General features: G+C 38.1%; 2 protein-coding genes across 2 annotated transcripts in view; one reads left to right on the forward strand and one right to left on the reverse strand.

The window, feature by feature from the left end:
• The window catches only part of MYH10 (myosin heavy chain 10), a 153,959-nt gene that overhangs the window by 7,509 nt on the left and 121,247 nt on the right, over positions 1-25,203 (forward strand). The window lies entirely within an intron of this gene.
• LOC142665543 (E3 ubiquitin-protein ligase TRIM11-like) lies at positions 13,440-14,927 on the reverse strand. The gene has a single exon (XM_075845249.1). It carries the CDS (start codon positions 14,925-14,927, stop codon positions 13,440-13,442), a length of 1,488 nt encoding a protein of 495 aa, XP_075701364.1.

Consider the following 25,203-nt stretch of genomic DNA (forward strand, 5'->3'; position numbering starts at 1 on the left):
ATAGTAGTTATATTCTTGTATATAGGGAGCAGTATTATAGGAGTTATATTCTTGTATATAGGAGCAGTATTATAGTAGTTATATTCCTGTATATAGGAGCAGTATTATAGTAGTTATATTCTTGTATATAGGAGCAGCATTATAGTAGTTATATTCTTGTATATAGGAGGCAGTATTATAGTAGTTATATTCTTGTATATAGGGGCAGTATTATAGGAGTTATATTCTTGTATATAGGACACAGTATTATAGGAGTTATATTCTTGTATATAGGGGCAGTATTATAGGAGTTATATTCTTGTATATAGGGGGCAGTATTATAGTATTTATATTCTTGTATATAGGAGCAGTATTATAGTAGTTATATTCTTGTATATAGGAGCAGTATTATAGTAGTTATATTCTTGTATATAGGAGGCAGTATTATAGGAGTTATATTCTTGTATATAGGGGGCAGTATTATAGTATTTATATTCTTGTATATAGGAGCAGTATTATAGTAGTTATATTCTTGTATATAGGAGCAGTATTATAGTAGTTATATTCTTGTATATAGAGGCAGTATTATAGAAGTTATATTCTTGTATATAGGGGCAGTATTATAGTAGTTATATTCTTGTATATAGGGGCAGTATTATAGTATTTATATTCTTGTATATAGGAGCAGTATTATAGTAGTTATATTCTAGTATATAGGAGCAGTATTATAGTAGTTATATTCTTGTATATAGGGGCAGTATTATAGAAGTTATATTCTTGTATATAGGGGCAGTAAGTATTATAGTAGTTATATTCTTGTATATAGGGGCAGTAAGTATTATAGTAGTTATATTCTTGTATATAGGAGCAGTATTATAGTAGTTATAGTCTTGTATATAGGGCACAGTATTATAGTAGTTATATACTTGTATATAGGAGGCAGTATTATAGCAGTTATATTATTGTATATAGGAGCAGTATTATAGTAGTTATATTCTTGTATATAGGGGGCAGTATTATAGTAGTTATATTCTTGTATATAGGGGGCAGTATTATAGTAGTTATATTCTTGTATATAGGAGCAGTATTATAGAAGTTATATTCTTGTATATAGGGGCAGTATTATAGTAGTTATATTCTTGTATATAGGGGCAGTATTATAGTAGTTATATTCTTGTATATAGGGGCAGTATTATAGTAGTTATATTCTTGTATATAGGGCACAGTATTATAGTAGTTATATTCTTGTATATAGGGGCAGTAAGTATTATAGTAGTTATATTCTTGTATATAGGGGCAGTAAGTATTATAGTAGTTATATTCTTGTATATAGGAGCAGTATTATAGTAGTTATAGTCTTGTATATAGGGGCAGTATTATAGTAGTTATATTCTTGTATATAGGGCACAGTATTATAGTAGTTATATACTTGTATATAGGAGGCAGTATTATAGTAGTTATATTCTTGTATATAGGGGCAGTATTATAGAAGTTATATTCTTGTATATAGGGGCAGTATTATAGTAGTTATATTCTTGTATATAGGGGCAGTATTATAGTATTTATATTCTTGTATATAGGAGCAGTATTATAGTAGTTATATTCTAGTATATAGGAGCAGTATTATAGTAGTTATATTCTTGTATATAGGGGCAGTATTATAGAAGTTATATTCTTGTATATAGGGGCAGTAAGTATTATAGTAGTTATATTCTTGTATATAGGGGCAGTAAGTATTATAGTAGTTATATTCTTGTATATAGGAGCAGTATTATAGTAGTTATAGTCTTGTATATAGGGGCAGTATTATAGTAGTTATATTCTTGTATATAGGGCACAGTATTATAGTAGTTATATACTTGTATATAGGAGGCAGTATTATAGTAGTTATATTATTGTATATAGGAGCAGTATTCTTGTATATAGGGGCAGTATTATAGTAGTTATATTCTTGTATATAGGGCACAGTATTATAGTAGTTATATTCTTGTATATAGGGGCAGTATTATAGTAGTTATATTCTTGTATATAGGAGCAGTATTATAGAAGTTATATTCTTGTATATAGGGGCAGTATTATAGTAGTTATATTCTTGTATATAGGGGCAGTATTATAGGAGTTATATTCTTGTATATAGGGGGCAGTATTATAGTATTTATATTCTTGTATATAGGAGCAGTATTATAGTAGTTATATTCTTGTATATAGGAGGCAGTATTATAGGAGTTATATTCTTGTATATAGGGGCAGTATATAGTAGTTATATTCTTGTATATAGGGAGCAGTATTATAGGAGTTATATTCTTGTATATAGGAGCAGTATTATAGTAGTTATATTCCTGTATATAGGAGCAGTATTATAGTAGTTATATTCTTGTATATAGGAGCAGCATTATAGTAGTTATATTCTTGTATATAGGAGGCAGTATTATAGTAGTTATATTCTTGTATATAGGGGCAGTATTATAGGAGTTATATTCTTGTATATAGGACGCAGTATTATAGTAGCTATATTCTTGTATATAGGGGCAGTATTATAGGAGTTATATTCTTGTATATAGGGGGCAGTATTATAGTATTTATATTCTTGTATATAGGAGCAGTATTATAGTAGTTATATTCTTGTATATAGGAGCAGTATTATAGTAGTTATATTCTTGTATATAGGAGGCAGTATTATAGGAGTTATATTCTTGTATATAGGGGGCAGTATTATAGTATTTATATTCTTGTATATAGGAGCAGTATTATAGTAGTTATATTCTTGTATATAGGAGCAGTATTATAGTAGTTATATTCTTGTATATAGGGGCAGTATTATAGAAGTTATATTCTTGTATATAGGGGCAGTATTATAGTAGTTATATTCTTGTATATAGGGGCAGTATTATAGTATTTATATTCTTGTATATAGGAGCAGTATTATAGTAGTTATATTCTAGTATATAGGAGCAGTATTATAGTAGTTATATTCTTGTATATAGGGGCAGTATTATAGAAGTTATATTCTTGTATATAGGAGCAGTAAGTATTATAGTAGTTATATTCTTGTATATAGGGGCAGTAAGTATTATAGTAGTTATATTCTTGTATATAGGAGCAGTATTATAGTAGTTATATTCTTGTATATAGGAGCAGTATTATAGAAGTTATATTCTTGTACATAGGGGCAGTATTATAGTAGTTATATTCTTGTATATAGGGGCAGTATTATAGTAGTTATATTCTTGTATATAGGGCACAGTATTATAGTAGTTATATTCTTGTATATAGGGGCAGTATTATAGTAGTTATATTCTTGTATATAGGAGCAGTATTATAGAAGTTATATTCTTGTATATAGGGGCAGTATTATAGTAGTTATATTCTTGTATATAGGGGCAGTATTATAGGAGTTATATTCTTGTATATAGGGGGCAGTATTATAGTATTTATATTCTTGTATATAGGAGCAGTATTATAGTAGTTATATTCTTGTATATAGGAGCAGTATTATAGTAGTTATATTCTTGTATATAGGAGGCAGTATTATAGGAGTTATATTCTTGTATATAGGGGGCAGTATTATAGTAGTTATATTCTTGTAAATAGAGGGCAGTATTATAGTAGTTATATTCTTGTATATAGAGGCAGTATTATAGTAGTTATATTCTTGTATATAGGGGCAGTATTATAGTAGTTATATTCTTGTATATAGGGGCAGTATTATAGTAGTTATATTCTTGTATATAGGGGCAGTATATAGTAGTTATATTCTTGTATATAGGGAGCAGTATTATAGGAGTTATATTCTTGTATATAGGAGCAGTATTATAGGAGTTATATTCCTGTATATAGGAGCAGTATTATAGTAGTTATATTCTTGTATATAGGAGCAGCATTATAGTAGTTATATTCTTGTATATAGGAGGCAGTATTATAGTAGTTATATTCTTGTATATAGGGGCAGTATTATAGGAGTTATATTCTTGTATATAGGACACAGTATTATAGGAGTTATATTCTTGTATATAGGGGCAGTATTATAGGAGTTATATTCTTGTATATAGGGGGCAGTATTATAGTATTTATATTCTTGTATATAGGAGCAGTATTATAGTAGTTATATTCTTGTATATAGGAGCAGTATTATAGTAGTTATATTCTTGTATATAGGAGGCAGTATTATAGGAGTTATATTCTTGTATATAGGGGGCAGTATTATAGTATTTATATTCTTGTATATAGGAGCAGTATTATAGTAGTTATATTCTTGTATATAGGAGCAGTATTATAGTAGTTATATTCTTGTATATAGGGGCAGTATTATAGAAGTTATATTCTTGTATATAGGGGCAGTATTATAGTAGTTATATTCTTGTATATAGGGGCAGTATTATAGTATTTATATTCTTGTATATAGGAGCAGTATTATAGTAGTTATATTCTAGTATATAGGAGCAGTATTATAGTAGTTATATTCTTGTATATAGGGGCAGTATTATAGAAGTTATATTCTTGTATATAGGGGCAGTAAGTATTATAGTAGTTATATTCTTGTATATAGGGGCAGTAAGTATTATAGTAGTTATATTCTTGTATATAGGAGCAGTATTATAGTAGTTATAGTCTTGTATATAGGGGCAGTATTATAGTAGTTATATTCTTGTATATAGGGCACAGTATTATAGTAGTTATATACTTGTATATAGGAGGCAGTATTATAGCAGTTATATTATTGTATATAGGAGCAGTATTATAGTAGTTATATTCTTGTATATAGGGGGCAGTATTATAGTAGTTATATTCTTGTATATAGGAGCAGTATTATAGAAGTTATATTCTTGTATATAGGGGCAGTATTATAGTAGTTATATTCTTGTATATAGGGGCAGTATTATAGTAGTTATATTCTTGTATATAGGGGCAGTATTATAGTAGTTATATTCTTGTATATAGGGCACAGTATTATAGTAGTTATATTCTTGTATATAGGGGCAGTATTATAGTAGTTATATTCTTGTATATAGGAGCAGTATTATAGAAGTTATATTCTTGTATATAGGGGCAGTATTATAGTAGTTATATTCTTGTATATAGGGGCAGTATTATAGGAGTTATATTCTTGTATATAGGGGGCAGTATTATAGTATTTATATTCTTGTATATAGGAGCAGTATTATAGTAGTTATATTCTTGTATATAGGAGCAGTATTATAGTAGTTATATTCTTGTATATAGGAGGCAGTATTATAGGAGTTATATTCTTGTATATAGGGGCAGTATATAGTAGTTATATTCTTGTATTTAGGGAGCAGTATTATAGGAGTTATATTCTTGTATATAGGAGCAGTATTATAGTAGTTATATTCCTGTATATAGGAGCAGCATTATAGTAGTTATATTCTTGTATATAGGAGCAGCATTATAGTAGTTATATTCTTGTATATAGGAGGCAGTATTATAGTAGTTATATTCTTGTATATAGGGGCAGTATTATAGGAGTTATATTCTTGTATATAGGACGCAGTATTATAGTAGCTATATTCTTGTATATAGGGGCAGTATTATAGGAGTTATATTCTTGTATATAGGGGGCAGTATTATAGTATTTATATTCTTGTATATAGGAGCAGTATTATAGTAGTTATATTCTTGTATATAGGAGCAGTATTATAGTAGTTATATTCTTGTATATAGGAGGCAGTATTATAGGAGTTATATTCTTGTATATAGGGGGCAGTATTATAGTATTTATATTCTTGTATATAGGAGCAGTATTATAGTAGTTATATTCTTGTATATAGGAGCAGTATTATAGTAGTTATATTCTTGTATATAGGGGCAGTATTATAGAAGTTATATTCTTGTATATAGGGGCAGTATTATAGTAGTTATATTCTTGTATATAGGGGCAGTATTATAGTATTTATATTCTTGTATATAGGAGCAGTATTATAGTAGTTATATTCTAGTATATAGGAGCAGTATTATAGTAGTTATATTCTTGTATATAGGGGCAGTATTATAGAAGTTATATTCTTGTATATAGGAGCAGTAAGTATTATAGTAGTTATATTCTTGTATATAGGGGCAGTAAGTATTATAGTAGTTATATTCTTGTATATAGGAGCAGTATTATAGTAGTTATATTCTTGTATATAGGGGCAGTATTATAGTAGTTATATTCTTGTATATAGGGCACAGTATTATAGTAGTTATATTCTTGTATATAGGAGGCAGTATTATAGTAGTTATATTATTGTATATAGGAGCAGTATTATAGTAGTTATATTCTTGTATATAGGGGGCAGTATTATAGTAGTTGTATTCTTGTATATAGGAGCAGTATTATAGAAGTTATATTCTTGTATATAGGGCCAGTATTATAGTATTTATATTCTTGTATATAGGAGCAGTATTATAGTAGTTATATTCTAGTATATAGGAGCAGTATTATAGTAGTTATATTCTTGTATATAGGGGCAGTATTATAGAAGTTATATTCTTGTATATAGGGGCAGTAAGTATTATAGTAGTTATATTCTTGTATATAGGGGCAGTAAGTATTATAGTAGTTATATTCTTGTATATAGGAGCAGTATTATAGTAGTTATAGTCTTGTATATAGGGGCAGTATTATAGTAGTTATATTCTTGTATATAGGGGCAGTATTATAGTAGTTATATTCTTGTATATAGGGCACAGTATTATAGTAGTTATATACTTGTATATAGGAGGCAGTATTATAGTAGTTATATTATTGTATATAGGAGCAGTATTATAGTAGTTATATTCTTGTATATAGGGGGCAGTATTATAGTAGTTATATTCTTGTATATAGGGGCAGTATTATAGTAGTTATATTCTTGTATATAGGGCACAGTATTATAGTAGTTATATTCTTGTATATAGGGGCAGTATTATAGTATTTATATTCTTGTATATAGGAGCAGTATTATAGTAGTTATATTCTTGTATATAGGAGCAGTATTATAGTAGTTATATTCTTGTATATAGGAGGCAGTATTATAGGAGTTATATTCTTGTATATAGGGGGCAGTATTATAGTAGTTATATTCTTGTAAATAGAGGGCAGTATTATAGTAGTTATATTCTTGTATATAGAGGCAGTATTATAGTAGTTATATTCTTGTATATAGGGGCAGTATTATAGTAGTTATATTCTTGTATATAGGGGCAGTATTATAGTAGTTATATTCTTGTATATAGGGGCAGTATATAGTAGTTATATTCTTGTATATAGGGAGCAGTATTATAGGAGTTATATTCTTGTATATAGGAGCAGTATTATAGTAGTTATATTCCTGTATATAGGAGCAGTATTATAGTAGTTATATTCTTGTATATAGGAGCAGCATTATAGTAGTTATATTCTTGTATATAGGAGGCAGTATTATAGTAGTTATATTCTTGTATATAGGGGCAGTATTATAGGAGTTATATTCTTGTATATAGGACGCAGTATTATAGTAGTTATATTCTTGTATATAGGGGCAGTATTATAGGAGTTATATTCTTGTATATAGGACGCAGTATTATAGTATTTATATTCTTGTATATAGGAGCAGTATTATAGTAGTTATATTCTTGTATATAGGAGCAGTATTATAGTAGTTATATTCTTGTATATAGGAGGCAGTATTATAGTAGTTATATTCTTGTATATAGGAGGCAGTATTATAGGAGTTATATTCTTGTATATAGGGGGCAGTATTATAGTATTTATATTCTTGTATATAGGAGCAGTATTATAGTAGTTATATTCTTGTATATAGGAGCAGTATTATAGTAGTTATATTCTTGTATATAAGGGCAGTATTATAGAAGTTATATTCTTGTATATAGGGGCAGTATTATAGAAGTTATATTCTTGTATATAGGGGCAGTATTATAGTAGTTATATTCTTGTATATAGGGGCAGTATTATAGTATTTATATTCTTGTATATAGGAGCAGTATTATAGTAGTTATATTCTAGTATATAGGAGCAGTATTATAGTAGTTATATTCTTGTATATAGGGGCAGTATTATAGAAGTTATATTCTTGTATATAGGGGCAGTAAGTATTATAGTAGTTATATTCTTGTATATAGGGGCAGTAAGTATTATAGTAGTTATATTCTTGTATATAGGAGCAGTATTATAGTAGTTATAGTCTTGTATATAGGAGCAGTATTATAGTAGTTATAGTCTTGTATATAGGGGCAGTATTATAGTAGTTATATTCTTGTATATAGGGCACAGTATTATAGTAGTTATATACTTGTATATAGGAGGCAGTATTATAGTAGTTATATTATTGTATATAGGAGCAGTATTATAGTAGTTATATTCTTGTATATAGGGGGCAGTATTATAGTAGTTATATTCTTGTATATAGGAGCAGTATTATAGAAGTTATATTCTTGTATATAGGGGCAGTATTATAGTAGTTATATTCTTGTATATAGGGGCAGTATTATAGTAGTTATATTCTTGTATATAGGGGCAGTATTATAGTAGTTATATTCTTGTATATAGGGCACAGTATTATAGTAGTTATATTCTTGTATATAGGGGCAGTATTATAGTAGTTATATTCTTGTATATAGGAGCAGTATTATAGAAGTTATATTCTTGTATATAGGGGCAGTATTATAGTAGTTATATTCTTGTATATAGGGGCAGTATTATAGAAGTTATATTCTTGTATATAGGGGCAGTATTATAGTAGTTATATTCTTGTATATAGGGGCAGTATTATAGTAGTTATATTCTTGTATATAGGGCACAGTATTATAGTAGTTATATTCTTGTATATAGGGGCAGTATTATAGTATTTATATTCTTGTATATAGGAGCAGTATTATAGTAGTTATATTCTTGTATATAGGAGCAGTATTATAGTAGTTATATTCTTGTATATAGGAGCAGTATTATAGTAGTTATATTCCTGTATATAGGAGCAGTATTATAGTAGTTATATTCCTGTATATAGGAGCAGTATTATAGGAGTTATATTCTTGTATATAGGAGCAGTATTATAGTAGTTATATTCCTGTATATAGGAGCAGTATTATAGTAGTTATATTCTTGTATATAGGAGCAGCATTATAGTAGTTATATTCTTGTATATAGGAGGCAGTATTATAGTAGTTATATTCTTGTATATAGGGGCAGTATTATAGGAGTTATATTCTTGTATATAGGACGCAGTATTATAGTAGCTATATTCTTGTATATAGGGGCAGTATTATAGGAGTTATATTCTTGTATATAGGGGGCAGTATTATAGTATTTATATTCTTGTATATAGGAGCAGTATTATAGTAGTTATATTCTTGTATATAGGAGCAGTATTATAGTAGTTATATTCTTGTATATAGGAGGCAGTATTATAGGAGTTATATTCTTGTATATAGGGGGCAGTATTATAGTATTTATATTCTTGTATATAGGAGCAGTATTATAGTAGTTATATTCTTGTATATAGGAGCAGTATTATAGTAGTTATATTCTTGTATATAGGGGCAGTATTATAGAAGTTATATTCTTGTATATAGGGGCAGTATTATAGTAGTTATATTCTTGTATATAGGGGCAGTATTATAGTATTTATATTCTTGTATATAGGAGCAGTATTATAGTAGTTATATTCTAGTATATAGGAGCAGTATTATAGTAGTTATATTCTTGTATATAGGGGCAGTATTATAGAAGTTATATTCTTGTATATAGGAGCAGTAAGTATTATAGTAGTTATATTCTTGTATATAGGGGGCATTATTATAGTAGTTGTATTCTTGTATATAGGAGCAGTATTATAGTAGTTATATTCTTGTATATAGGAGCAGTATTATAGTAGTTATAGTCTTGTATATAGGGGCAGTATTATAGTAGTTATATTCTTGTATATAGGGGCAGTATTATAGTAGTTATATTCTTGTATATAGGGCACAGTATTATAGTAGTTATATTCTTGTATATAGGAGGCAGTATTATAGTAGTTATATTCTTGTATATAGGGGCAGTATTATAGTAGTTATATTCTAGTATATAGGAGCAGTATTATAGTAGTTATATTATTGTATATAGGAGCAGTATTATAGTAGTTATAGTCTTGTATATAGGAGCAGTATTATAGTAGTTATAGTCTTGTATATAGGAGGCAGTATTATAGTAGTTATATTCTTGTATATAGGAGGCAGTATTATAGTAGTTATATTCTTGTATATAGGGGCAGTATTATAGTAGTTATATTCTTGTATATAAGAGGCAGTATTATAGTAGTTATATTCTTGTATATAGGAGCAGTATTATAGTAGTTATATTCTTGTATATATAGGCAATATTATAGTAGTTATATTCTTGTATATATAGGGCAGTATTATAGTTGTTATATTCTTGTATATAGGGGCAGTATTATAGTAGGTATATTCTTGTATATAGGAGCAGTATTATAGTAGTTATATTCTTGTACATAGGGGGCAGTATTATAGTAGTTATATTCTTGTATATAAGGGGCAGTATTATAGTGTTATATTCTTGTATATAAGAGCTGTATTATAGTAGTTATATTCTTGTATATAGGAGCAGTATTATAGTAGTTATATTCTTGTATATAGGGACAGTATTATAGTAGTTATATTCTTGTATATAGGGGGCAGTATTATAGTAGTTATATTCTTGTATATAGGGGCAGTCTTATAGTAGATATATTCTTGTATATAGGAGCAGTATTATAGTAGTTATATTCTTGTATATAGAGGGCAGTATTATAGTAGTTTTATTCTTGTATATAGGGAGCAGTATTATAGTAGTTATATTCTTGTTTATATAGGGCAGTATTATAGTAGTGATATTCTTGTATATAGGGGCAGTATTATAGTAGTGATATTCTTGTATATAGGGCAGTATTATAGTAGTTATATTCCTGTATATAGAGGCAGTATTATAGTAGTTATATTCTTGTTTATAGGGGGGCAGTATTATAGTAGGTATATTCTTGTATATAGGGGCAGTATTATGGTAGTTATATTCTTGTATATAAGGGGGAGTATTATAGTAGTTATATTCTTGTATATAGGAGGCAGTATTATAGTAGTTATATTCTTGTATATAGGGGCAGTATTATAGTAGTTATATTCTTGTATATAGGGGCAGTATTATAGTAGTTATATTCTTGTATATAGGAGCAGTATTATAGTAGTTATATTCTTGTATATAGGGAGCAGTATTATAGTAGTTATATTCTTGTATATATAGGGCAGTATTATAGTAGTTATATTCTTGTATATAGGGAGCAGTATTATAGTAGTTATATTCTTGTATATAGTAGGCAGTATTATAGTAGTTATATTCTTGTATATAGGGGTAGTATTATAGTAGTTATATTCTTGTATATAGGGGCAGTATTATAGTAGTTATATTCTTGTATATAGGGAGCAGTATTATAGTAGTTATATTCTTGTATATAGGGGCAGTATTATAGTAGTTATATTCTTGTATATAGGGGGCAGTATAGTAAGTATAAAGTAAGGTACAAAAATCTCAGGTTTGTTTCTCAGTAAAATGACTTTTGATATAGAAATACACCCCCTCAGGACAGCCATATATTCCATAGTAAATTATTTGTTTATGATGATTACCCTTACAAACCTGATCTGAAGGTTTTTTTTTGTTTTGACAGGATCAAACTTGACTTGTGATGTAATGAAAGCTAATTTATCCTGGATTTGTGTTGCGTTATCAGTGAACCTGCCACGGATATTGATGTATTACAAGTTTTTTTAATGAAATGCTCGGTGAACAGTTGTAATTCCTTGATGTAGCTCGCCCTCTAGTGGTCAATTTTTTTATAATCTTTATTTGTTCAGAAATGCGTAAGCCCTTGTGGGGTGTGTATACTTTTGGAACCATTTTTAGTTTTCGTGCTCCAAAATAAAGAAGCATACAGATTTAAATTAAAAATAGATTTTATTGTTTTGTGTCTGCAGCTCCTATGGAAACCCATGTCTCCATAATTATAGAATACAAACTACAAGTGTTACCCTCCTCCACCTATATATATACAAATACACACAAGATAAAGATTTTATTTTTTTTTGCTTCTCCGAATAACAAGGAATGTAGCTATTCTGTAACTACTGAATGTCCACCCGGCATTAGGATTTGTTTTATTTAATAGGATTAACATTTTGTGATTAATTTTCTTTAATACTTTTTTTTAATATCAATCAGAGCTCCAAATCCCCCGCATAGACATAGAATTAAATGATAAAATTCTGTTGCCTGCAGCCACCACTAGAGGGAGCCTATGAGCTTACTGCATACTGGTTATATATTGAACTCCATAATAATACAGTATGCAGTAAGCTCCCCCTAGTGGTGACTGCAGGAGGACATGTTATTATTTATCTCTGTCTATGCTGGAGATTTGGGGCTCTCTATCAGTAAAATGGAGCTCTGACTACTATCAAGATATATTAGGAAATTAATCACTGCAGAAAGTCAGGCCTAAAAAATGGCACAAAGGTCAAAGATGTACATTAACTTTAAGGCCACAGATTTCCTTATCTTGATACGTGGCTAGACCAGTGCCATCCTGTTCTGTAGGACTATAGTACTGCTGTCCTCAGGGTCCAGTTGTGACGCAGCCTGCACCCCTATATCTACCCCATTAAATTAAAGTAGGAGGAACCGTAAATTGTGTTTTTTAAGCAATACCGCAACCTGAAATTAAGGGCTCATTTACATGGTAGAGCCCTATACATAGATACTTAGTATGGAGCGATGCTTCCTTATGTCTCCATACATATGGAGTCCGATGCAGCATGCCACCATTTTTTTTTTCATACAGACTCCGACAGAAAAAGCCTCCGTTTGAATCCGGAGGCATACGAAGGTACAGTAGAGTCTACATGCAGCCCTATTACGTCAAAACGTAACCGTAATATGGCTGTATGTGTATGAGCCCGAAGAATGGCGCGACTACTGCCAGGCTGTATTTCTACTTGACAGTGCCAATCCAGTCATGTTGAATAGTCTGGTTGCTATGGATACACTTCCTAACAACCAATCTTTCCAATGCGGTTGTCAGGCAGCACGTCCCTAGCAACCAGTTTGTTTTAAATTACTTTGCAGAAGGCTGGCTTTCCTCTAAACTAAGGGCACAGAAGGGATAAAGAAACCCAATAAGACTTAAAGGGATTGTCCAGGATTAGAAAAGATGGCTGATTTCCAAGAACCATGCCACACCTGCCAGCTCCGCTCCACTGAAGTGAATTTAGTGGATCTGCAATACCATACTTAGCCTGTGGACAGGTGTGGTGCTGTTTTTGGAAGAAAGCAGACATTTTTTTCTAATACTGGACAACCCCTTTAAAGCAGTCAGACATTACTTTCAATGTATGCTTATAGGTGGAGACCCCCTTTAAACAAAAATCCTTTACATTAATCAATTCGTAGATTGTAATAACTAGCTTCTAATTCTTACCCAGCCCGTGTACACACCAATTATAACATGAAGAGCTTCATTAAAGGTGGCGACGTAGGTATACAGGTGCCTTATCGGATCACACAACTCATAAAAGCCTATGCGGCCAGCCTCATAATCCAGGAATATCCCCAACCTCTGAGAAGATGGCTTGTGAGGAACAGGAATGACCTTTCTGTCATGTATGACAAAATATTGATTCAGATATCTGCACAGACCCCACGACTTGTTACTATGTCCAATGAGCGCGTGGTAGCCTTTCCTCGCAATTTCAGGAGAGGCCAATCCTAGCCTCCAATTCCCAGTGTGACCCGTCCCAACTTCCAAGAAGTGTCTACCGGAGGAGAAATTCCCGGTACTTAAAACCTGGTTGTACTGAAACCTCTCTGGTAACTTCGGCCGATTCTGCATGAACTCTGACCCAGATGCACTTTTAAGGTCCCCGGAAATATGTATATCGTTAGAAGCCGTGTTCACATTCAGCACAATGTCCTGTGTCTGCTGGACATAGAAAGCCCTTTTCACACTAGTAACAATATCTGAAAGGGCTGTATGTAGAGTCACCGAGATCAGGCCTACATCCAGATCACTCCAATCATGACTAAGTACATCCTCAATGTCCCCAATGTCATTCTTAGCTGACTCCCATCGTTGTAAGACGGGCAAAGGCTCTGTCATGGTACATAACTCCTCCATGTCTTGTATATCTCGGGACAGTTTATCTATCTTTATTTCCAGCTCGTGGATGAGGTCACAGACTGAAGCTCTACTTTGCGCTTCCTGGTTGGAGATGTCCTTCAGGATTTTGTTTTCTAGGCCATCCAGCTTTCTTCTGGTGTCTCTAAACAATGCAACAACTCTCTCTGTTACTCCAGATGCATTTTCTTGTGCTCCTCTTAGATACTTCCGTAAATCCTCAACTCTTTCCTCTGTAGTCTGTCTGTTTTTGGTCAGTTTCTCTAGAACACCTCTTAGTTTTCCTGTTTTCTTATCTGAGGCTTCAGTCAATGGCTCCACTTGGTGTGATTGATGTTCTTCAGAAGGAGAGCAGGTGACGCAGAGAGAAGCCACATCTTCAGAGCGGAAGGTTTTCTTGGGAGAGGAACACGTGAAGTTCAGTTTTGTGAAGACGTGTTCCTCCGATTTGCCGTGGACTCTTAGGTGGTTAGCACACAGAGAAGCTTCACAATTCAAACAGGATATAACAGCAGGTAGAGGAGACCATGTGCAGTCCGTACAGAAGATCTCATTGTCTTCATTCAAGGGCTGTATCTTGGGCAGTACAAGACGTTCTTGAAACTCCACTGTGCACTCCGGACAGCTATAAGCTTCTGATCTCTCTAGGGTATCCAGCACATCATCAACACACTCCCGGCAGAAGTTGTGTCCACATATTAGCCTTATAGGATCCTTGTAGATCTTCAGACAGATGGAGCAAATGAGCTTATCTGCCAGATCAGCAGACGCCATTCTCAAAAAATATTGAAGACGAGTTAAAAACTTCTCAAAAATCTAGTGGAGCTTGTTTTACCTTATTCCAAATCAGGGCGAGTCTGAACCGTCAGACCTCACCTTTGTGAATAATTATTAACTGGTTGTGCCCCGGGCTAGACCTTTAATTTCGATCAAATACTCAGGAATTAGGGAGTTCTACATGGGAATGTGGAAGTTTTTTTTACTACACTCAGGAGTTTATGAACACATTTTAGGGTATTTTCCACACCATAACAGTGCTGAGGAGGTGACCATAATAATTATAATACTTCAGTATAATAGGCGTTGGAGCTGTTTCTTCAGTACTGAGCTCTGATAGCTCAAGTCTCCCTACATGTTATGATTTGCTAATGATAGAGATTTTATATGCAAATGCCCACCACTAGGGGGAGCAAACTGAAGGGTAATTTATACCGATTCTGGGCGCAAGGGGTTCAACTGTGACTGGGCCTGGAGAGAATGGGGACCACAGCCCAATACCCGGGCGAGCGCCATTCTCAACTGGATCTGCAACCTCAGGAATTGGGTCCAGTTAAAAACTCTTCTGTGTATAACTACTCTTAGTCCATATGCACAACCTCCAAGTTGTATGGAGCTATAATAGGGCACCCATAGCAGTCTATGGGTCTATACTTTACCACCGTACATGCTCCATCAGATGCCATATTTCTAAGATATTCTTCTAGGGGTCAATAACCCCATAATACGCAACCACACCGAGCACTATACGGTGGTGCATGGAGTGCCTACAAGTCCGTGTCCCTCTATACAACTTACTGTATATGTTGTGTGTGACCCTTAGTTTTATGACTTTCAGGTTTTTGGGGGGGCTTCTTATGGAAAACTCAGATCATCGTCAACGATGAGCTTTTCCACAAAATATATATATTTTTAAATCTATTTAAAATTTGTCTCTCTCTTTGATCTAAGATTGGGCTTGGAGAGACGCTGCTGCACGCCAAGTGAGACAGTTGCCGAGGCATCATGCACGTGTCCTTTTATTTAGAATAGGCAACTGTCCCATCCGGCATGCAAGAGTGTCTCTCAACGCCTGATGTCAGATCGAGTGGAACTAAGAGGCGCTGCATAACCCCTTTATCATATTCAAAATAGCTCCCCAGAAGGAAAGAAATCCCTCTAATGCCACTATAGGTGACTACCCTGTAAGTCAATGTCCGACCCTTTTATAGAGCCTTAAAGAGAACCTTTCACCTCCCCAAACATTTGCAGCTGAGTGCAGCATGTTAGAGGAAAGGCTTCACAAACCCTGTCCCACGTAAAATTATTTTTCTAATTCCCTCCGTTATTTACATATCGGTGCCGTTATATTTGGCGCCCGATATGTAAATATGCCCCTGAACAGTCAATGGGGCTTCTCTAACTAACAGGCAAGGGGGCGTGATGCCTTCGCTTTGACACTGTCTAATCAGCTGCGGACAGTGCCAGGGCGGCTTGCGCTGTGTTCCCTCCCGCGAGAAGACACGCAGACTTGGTGGCTGTGCTGCAGATAGCGTGGGCGTGCACGGCCGTTCGCGCGCACATCGATGGATGAAAGTAGATCTCCTTCTCCTCATCTCTTCTCGTTCCGTGGCGGCGGGAGAGGTGACATCGATGTGCGAGAGAATAGCCGTGTGCGCATGCGTGAGGGCGCGAGCACGCTATCTGCAGCACAAACACCAAGTCTGTGTGTGTTATCGCGGGAGAGAACACAGCGCAAGCCGCCCTGACACCGTCCGCAGCTGATTGGACAATGTCAGAGCCGAGACATCACGCCCCCTTGCCTGTTAGTTTGTTAGAAACGCCCCATTGACTGTTCAGGGGCTTATTTACATATCGGGCACCAAATATAATGGCACCGATATGTAAATAACGGAGGTAGTTAGAAAAATAGTTTTATGTGAGAGAGGGTTTGTGAAACCTTTCCTATAACATGCTGAACTCAGCTGCACATGTTTGGGGAGGTGAAAAGTTCTCTTTAAAACACCACTGGGACTGTCGCCTTTACTTTTTGACTTGGCCTTAGAGCCCCATGCTAGATATTTAGAGTCAAGCAATGTTTTCCAAGGCATACGAGTGGGGGACCAGGAGGTACGGCTTACTCTGTTTGCGGATGATATTCTGATATTCATGTCTAACCCCGAAAGGCAATTGAGGGGTCTGTTAGAAAAAATTAATGAGTTTGGGGAGTTTTCAGATACAAAATCAATATAGCAAAAAGTGAATTACTGGAACTAGATCATCCGCATTCAAATGACTACTGGTCCAGAGCAGGGATCCCAATCCAAACAGCTGCGCATTACATCACATACCTGGGCATTAAAATAGGGAGGACACCGGATACTTTATACACGCTAAATTACAACCCGCTAAGATCACACAAGAACTACATAAGTGGCATCAGGTTCCACTCACATTTATGGGGAGGTGTCATTTAGTAAAAATTATGAGCTTCCCGAAATTACTTTACCCCTTACAAACTCTGCCAATCCTGCTGAAGCACATTGATATAAAAAAATTACACACTGCTTTCTCGCGCTTTATTTGGAACGGAAAATGCCCCAGCATTGCATTAGTTAAGTTAATGTATTGCAAGGAAGAGGGGGGGATACATTTCCCCAGTGTCCGGGGATATAATTTGGCGTGTTTGTTCCGACATTTGTTGGACTGGATACAGGGTGCTAGCCACTTTTCAAATGGGGAATTGGAACAACAATTAGCGGCACCTTGGAACCTCATAACCCTATTACACACCAGATACTCTAAACTCCCTTCCGATGTGAAGCACTCCATATTATTAAGAGATACCATAGCCACATGGAAGATCTGGAGAAAGTTATTTAAGGTACCGTTTCTACTGTTAAAAAGGATGCCGCTATGGGGCCACCCAGAATTCCCGCAGGGGACGCACAATATTCTCTTTAGAGAGTGGAGGGGAAAAAATATTATGTTGGCACAACACCTAATGCACTCTGAACATCCAAGGTGGCTTACGATGAGGGAAATCAAAGACAGATATAATTTGGCTGATAAACATAATTTTCCCATAATGCAGATTGTGGCGTTTTGCAGAGAGAGGTTGCAGTCACTTCACGAGGAAGCGCTAGTACACACTTTTGATGAAATTATAGGCCTGAGATTGGAAAAAGCTTCGATATCCTCATTATATAACATCATTAGAAATAGTCATTAAGCAGAATCCTAAAGATTGCTATAAAAGGTGGGAAAGATTGACGGGGGATTCGGATATTGCGGACGTTATACTGAAAGGGTGGAAGACAGTTAGAAAGGAAATCATAAATGAGAGGTGGAGGGAGTCGTATTTCAAAATTATACATAATTCTATTTATGGTTTCAACATCCCAGCTTCTGCCTCTAATCCGGATAGGATCACTGCCTGTCCTAAATGTCAGTTGGCCAAATCTGATATGTACCATGGGATTTGGAGCTGTCAGGCTACACAAGACTTTTGGGGGGAAATGTGCAGGTTTGTAACAACATTCTGGGCAACATCCCTACCAATGTCTCCACAATGTTTGCTGCTCCATCAGGTGAGACCGCCTGAGGAGTGTCACGAGGCGGGGTGTGGACCCACTGGGCCGTACCGCGTAGCGGGGTAGCAGCTGACCAACTAGGTACAAAACAATGTCTATAGTTCAAAACGGGTACCTGAGGCAATAGTAGACAGTGGCAGGATCACGACTTGGCTTTCACAGCAGGTGACGCCGCGGATGCGGCAGAAGACACGACTTGGCTTTTACAGCTGGTAACGGTAGTACGGGATACAGGGTACAGGCAGCAGGAACGGGCAACACTGGGAACTGGAAAACACTGGGAGACCTTTAGCAAGACAGACTAGGGAATACAACAACACTCAGGCAAGGAACCAGTGGGCAGAGCTCCTTTTATAGTCCAGCAGCCATTTGGGCTAATACCTGATTACAGGCAGCTGGACGCGTACTGGCCCTGCGGGGAACGGCGCGAGGACCCGGAAGACAGCGCCGGCGACTGCCAGAGGGAGGAGGACGCCGAGCAGAGAGGCGTCCATGGCCGGGATCGTCAGGGGGTGAGTCAGAACGGCGATCCCCGGCCATGGACGTAACAGTATCCCCCCTCTTACGCCCCCTCCTCTTGGGACCAGAGCGGGAAAGAAATTTCTTCACGAGGACCGGGGCATCGATATTCTCCTCTGGCTCCCAAGACCTCTCCTCTGGACCAAATCCCCTCCAATCCACCATGTAAAATATCCTGCCTCCTACTTTCTTGGTGGCCAGGATCTCCCTCACTTCAAAAGTTCCGGATGAACTGCCAGGAGCCACTGCGGAACTAGGAGTCCTGGAGTAGCGGTTTAGAACCACGGGTTTTAGCAGGGAGACGTGGAAGGAATTAGGGATCTTGAGGGTAGGAGGCAGTCGAAGCTTGTACGACACAGGATTGATCTTCAGCAGAATCTCGAAGGGTCCAAGGAACCTGGGGGCAAACTTGCAAGATGGTACCTTCAGCCGGATATTCCTGGAAGACAGCCAGACCTTTGTACCTGGAAGAAACTGGGGAGGTTCTCGTCTTCTAGTGTCTGCCTTTCTCTTTATGCGGTCCACTGCCAGCAGAATAGAAGACCGTGTCTGCTGCCATATTTGCAGAAAGTTCCTGAAGGTAGAATCGGCTGCAGGCACCTGAGACATAGTAGAGCCGGGCAGGGGTATTCGAGGATGTTGGCCATAGACTATAAAGAACGGACTGGAAGTGGTGGACTCACTGGTATGGTTATTATAAGAGAACTCCACCCACGGAAGCAGCTGCACCCAGTCATCATGTCTTCTGGAAACAAAGTGCCGTAGGTAGTTCTCCATAATTTGATTAATCCTCTCAACTTGCCCATTGGACTGAGGGTGATAAGCTGAGGAGAAGTCCAACTTTACCCCGAGTAGGCCACAGAGTGCTCTCCATAACTTAGAGGTGAACAGGACCCCTCGTTCCGAGACAATATGCAGAGGTAATCCATGCAGACAGAAGATGTGTTGCATGAAGAGGTCAGCCAGTCGAGTGGCAGAAGGCAGGCCAGTCAGCGGAATAAAATGAGCCATCTTTGAAAAACGATCCACCACTACCCATATCACACTGCATCCTGCAGAGGGAGGCAGATCCGTAACAAAATCCATAGCAATATGCCGCCAGGGGACCTCGGGCACCGGCAGTGGTTGGAGCAGACCGGCTGGTCTGGAGTGAGAACCCTTGTTGGCTGCACACACCGTACAGGAGGAGACGAAGTCTATGACGTCTTTGGGCAGCTTGGGCCACCAGAACTGACGGGCAATCAGGTCTCGGGTCTTACGGACACCCGCATGTCCTGCCAGCTTGGAACAGTGACCCCAGCGAAGGATTCTTCCTCTGTCTGCCAGCCGTACTAAAGTTTTTCCTGGGGAATGCCTCTAACCTGCAGAGGGTTGACAGGGTAGATGCAGGAGGGATCGATAATATTCTGTGGGGGCTCCACAGTGTCCTCTGTTTCAAAAGACCTAGACAAGGCATCGGCCCTCACATTCTTATCGGCAGGAGTTCGAACTGGAACCGTGAAAAAACAATGACCATCTGGCTTGACGAGGATTCAGTCGTTGAGCCGTCTGTAGATAGGTCAAGTTCTTGGGGTCCGTGAAGACCAGGATAGGATGAGCTGCGCCTTCCAGTAGGTGTCTCCATTCCTGCAGAGCCATCTTGATGGCCAGTAACTTCCGGTCCCCAATCGAGTAGTTGCGCTCTGCAGAAGAAAACAGCTTGGAGTAGTAACCACATACCATCGTCTTGCCTTTCGAACCCCTCTGGTACAATAGAGCCCCGGCACCAATAGAGGAGGCATCCACCTCTAACGAAAACTGCAGAGACACATCAGGATGGTGCAGAATGGAGACAGACGTGAAGGCTTTCTTTAAGGTTTCAAATGCGATCTCCGCCTCTGGAGTCCATACTTGGCATTCATGCACTTTTTAGTAAGGGTGGAGATGGGAGCTGTCAGAAAAGAGAAGTTGGGGATGAATAGTCTGTAGAAGTTGGCGAATCCCAGGTAGCGTTGTATGGCCCTTAAGCCTTGGGGACGTGGCCACTCCAGGACAGCCTTGACCTTCTCAGGATCCATCTTGAGACCCTGATCAGAGATAATGTAGCCCAGGAAGGGAAGAGACTTTTCTTGGAACACACACTTCTCCAACTTGGCGTAGAGATGATTCTCTCTAAATCTAAGCAACACCTGGCGGACATGGCCCTGATGAGTCACAAGATCTGGGGAAAAAATCAAGATATCATCGAGGTACACCACAACACAGACATAGAGAAGGTCACGAAATATGTCATTCACAAATTCTTGAAATACTGCGGGAGCGTTACACAGGCCGAAGGGCATGACCAAATATTCGTAGTGTCCATCACGTGTGTTAAAGGCGGTCTTCCATTCGTCTCCCTGACGGATCCGGATTAGATTGTAGGCCCCCCGCAGGTCAAGCTTGGAAAAAATTTTCGCCCCCCGTATACGATCAAAGAGCTCAGAAATCAACGGCAAGGGGTACCTGTTCTTCACCGTGATCTGATTGAGACCCCGGTAGTCAATGCAGGGTCGAAGAGATCCATCCTTCTTTTTGACAAAGAAAAACCCGGCTCCGGCCGGGGATGAAGACTTTCGTATGAAGCCCCTCTCTAGATTCTCTTTAATGTAGGCCGACATAGACTGTGTCTCTGGCAAGGAAAGAGAGTATACTCTACCGCGAGGAGGAGAAGAGTCAGGAACCAAGTCGATAGGACAGTCGTATTCTCGATGTGGTGGCAATATCTCTGCCTCCTTTTTGTCGAAGACATCAGCGAACTGAGAGTAACAAGGAGGTAGCCCAGACAAAGATTGAGGCGAAGAAGGCTGGGATGGAAGGACATGACCCAGACAGCGGTCTAGACACTTGGGGCCCCACTGAAGAACCTCTCCAGAGTTCCAATTCAGGACTGGGGCGTGAAGACGGAGCCAAGGCAAGCCCAGCAGCACAGGGTTGACGGCCTTGGACAGGACATACAGAGAGATCAGCTCGGAATGAAGAGCTCCCACCTGGAGTCTCAACGGCTTGGTCACAGACAATACTGGGTCAGGCAAAGGCAGTCCATCTACCGAGGCAACGATCAATGGTCTCTCCAGCAAAACAGTGGGCAACTGAAGGAGATCCACAAGGTCTTGACAGATGAAATTGGCTGCGGAGCCAGAGTCCAGGTAGGCAGAGACTGGATGAGGTCTCCCGCCAGCGACAATGGTCACAGGAATGAACAGCTTGGACGAGAATTCTCTATCAAGTGCAGTAGCGCCCAGGGTTGTCTCTCCAACCAATCCCAGACATTGGGGTTTCTTAGGCCTCTGGGGACACAGACGCACGACATGGCCAGCGAGGCCGCAATACAGACAGAGTCCAGAGGTGCGCCTGCGCTGTTTCTCCTGATCAGACAGTTTAAGCTGATCCACCTGCATCGGGACCTCGGGCGCAGCAGAAGAACAGGGCAAGAGGGGTTGCTGGAAGTTGGGCGCCAGTCTAGAAAGCCGTCTCTCCTGAAGAATCTCTTGGGATCTCTCTCTGAGCCTTATGTCCACGCAGCTAGCCAGCTGCATCAGATCATCCAGGGCAGCTGGGAGATCTCGAGCAGCCAGTTCGTCTTTGATCTCAGGCGATAGGCCATGCCAGAAGGATGCTACCAAGGCCTCATTATTCCAAGACAATTCTCCTGCCAGGGTCCGGAACTGGATGGAGTATTCGCCCACGGAGACGTCCTCCTGACGCAGGTTAAAAATAGCAGTAGCAGCCGATGAGGCTCGTCCAGGCTCCTCAAATACGGAACGGAACAACCGCACAAACCCCAGGAAGCCTCTGGTCACGGGTCCCTGTCGTTCCCAGATTGGATTCGCCCACGCCAGGGCCTTGCTGGCGAGTAGGGATACAATAAAGGCGATCCTGGCTCCGTCCGAAGAAAATACTTGGGCGTGTAGAGTGAAATGGATTTGGCATTGGTTTAGGAACCCCCTGCACGAACTTGCATCTCCATGAAACCGTGGTGGCAATGGCAGCGAGAACCGAGAGTCCGAACTGGAGCTGCCAGGAGGTGTAGCTGGAGGGTTGGTCGGAGGAGTCTCACTAGGAGCGATGACGAAAGAAACTAGTGCACCAAGATGCTGCGCCATGGAGTCTACTGCCACAATGAGTTGATCCTGTCGCGCTTGCAGATCCTGCAGGTCGGCCTGCATGGCTTGGGAGGATGACAGACTCTTGACTTGGCCAGCGGGGTCCATGGCCTGAGTGTACTGTCACGAGGCGGGGTGTGGACCCACTGGGCCGTACCACGTAGCGGGGTAGCAGCTGGCCAACTAGGTACAAAACAATGTCTATAGTTCAAAACAGGTACCTGAGGCAATAGTAGACAGTGGCAGGATCACGACTTGGCTTTCACAGCAGGTGACGCCGCGGAAGATACGACTTGGCTTTCACAGCAGGTGACGCCGCGGATGCGGCGGAAGACACGACTTGGCTTTTACAGCTGGTAACGGTAGTACGGGATACAGGGTACAGGCAGCAGGAACGGGCAACACTGGGAACTTGAAAACACTGGGAGACCTTTAGCAAGACAGACTAGGGAATACAACAACACTCAGGCAAGGAACCAGTGGGCAGAGCTCCTTTTATAGTCCAGCAGCCATTTGGGCTAATACCTGATTACCGGCAGCTGGACGCGTACTGGCCCTTTAAGACCGTGCACGCGCGGGCGCGCCCTGCGGGGAACGGCGCGAGGACCCGGAAGACAGCGCCGGCGACTGCCAGAGGGAGGAGGACGCCGAGCAGAGAGGCGTCCATGGCCGGGATCGTCAGGGGGTGAGTCAGAACGGCGATCCCCGGCCATGGACGTAACAAGGAGGAGGATGCTGCGATATCTAGACGGGTGCCCTCAATAATCCACACTGTCCTCATGGTAGCAAAAAGATGTCTATTGCAGAACTGGCTGATTAGGGAAGTCCCAACAATATCTGAGGTGATTATACTGCTGAAGAAGCTTTTGAATATAGAATGTCTAGAAACAGAACGACATAAAGAAAAGGAAACAACACACTTTTTTGCCAAATGGAAACAATTCATTGTTACTCAATTCGATGATCAGGAGATCAGAGAATTGATGACCTCGTTTAGACAGACAGCGTGGTACGCAAGAGAACAGCTTAGTGGTTCTTTGGGAGCATTGGAGATATCCTAGAGGTATCAGGGAGAAAGATATTAGGACAATACCAGGTCTTGTTAGACTACTTGCACAGGTCTTTTTGGTGGGACAGAATACTGGAGGTGGAATGGGATGGTTGGCTATGTGTCGGAAATAATTGTAAGCTCTAAATTCTTACTTGTATGGACGTTCTATTGTGTAATATTTTGTGAAGGTAACGATGTCGATACATTTTGGCAAATGTTCAATTGTTTTTTAATTGTTTTTCAAAGTTCAATGTTGTATTGAAATGTTATTATGTAAAATTAGAAAAAGGCAAATAAAAATGAAAGTTTAAAAAAATAACAAAAAAACACCACTGGGTTAAAAACCAAACCAGAGAAATCCATCTGTAGAAAGCAGTGTTTCGGAGGGTCAGGCAATAACGTACAGGGTAACTTCCTATAGGTGGCGCTAGAGACCATGTTCTTCCCTTTGCTTGAGAGCTATTTTGCATAGTTTTTTCCCAGGAAGCATTGCCCTTAAGACTGGATTTCCACAACGAGAACCAATACCCATCTCGTTACTGGCAAATGCTTTAGAGAGACATGTACTTTACTTGGCAGACAGATCATCATAAAGTGTAGGGAAACATTTTAAGAAGAGTCCGGATTTCTTTTTAACCCCTTCCCGCCGCAGCCCTTTTTCAGATTTTCATTTTCGTTTTTTCCTCCCCACCTTCCAAAAGCCATAACTTTTTTTATTTTTCCGTCTATGTAGTACTATGAGGGCTTGATTTTTGCGGCACAAGTTGTAGTTTGTCGTAGCACCATTTATTTTGCCATATAATGTACTAGGAAACGGGAAAAAAAATATTTGTGGGCTAGAAAATGAAAAAAACAGTGATTCCTCCATGGTTTTTTGCGCGCCGTTTTTACGGAATTTACTGTGCAATTAAAACAACATGTTATCTTTATTCTGTCGGTCAATACGATTGCGGCGATACGACATATATATAGTTTTTTCTATATTTTACTACTTTTACAAGTAAAAA

The sequence above is a fragment of the Rhinoderma darwinii genome, chromosome 13 (genome assembly GCF_050947455.1).
Source record: "Rhinoderma darwinii isolate aRhiDar2 chromosome 13, aRhiDar2.hap1, whole genome shotgun sequence".
NCBI lineage: Eukaryota > Metazoa > Chordata > Amphibia > Anura > Rhinodermatidae > Rhinoderma > Rhinoderma darwinii.

Coding starts and splice junctions, on each gene's coding strand:
- LOC142665543 (XM_075845249.1), bottom strand. CDS start 14,927: ATGGCGTCTGCTGATCTGGCAGATAAGCTCATTTGCTCCATCTGTCTG.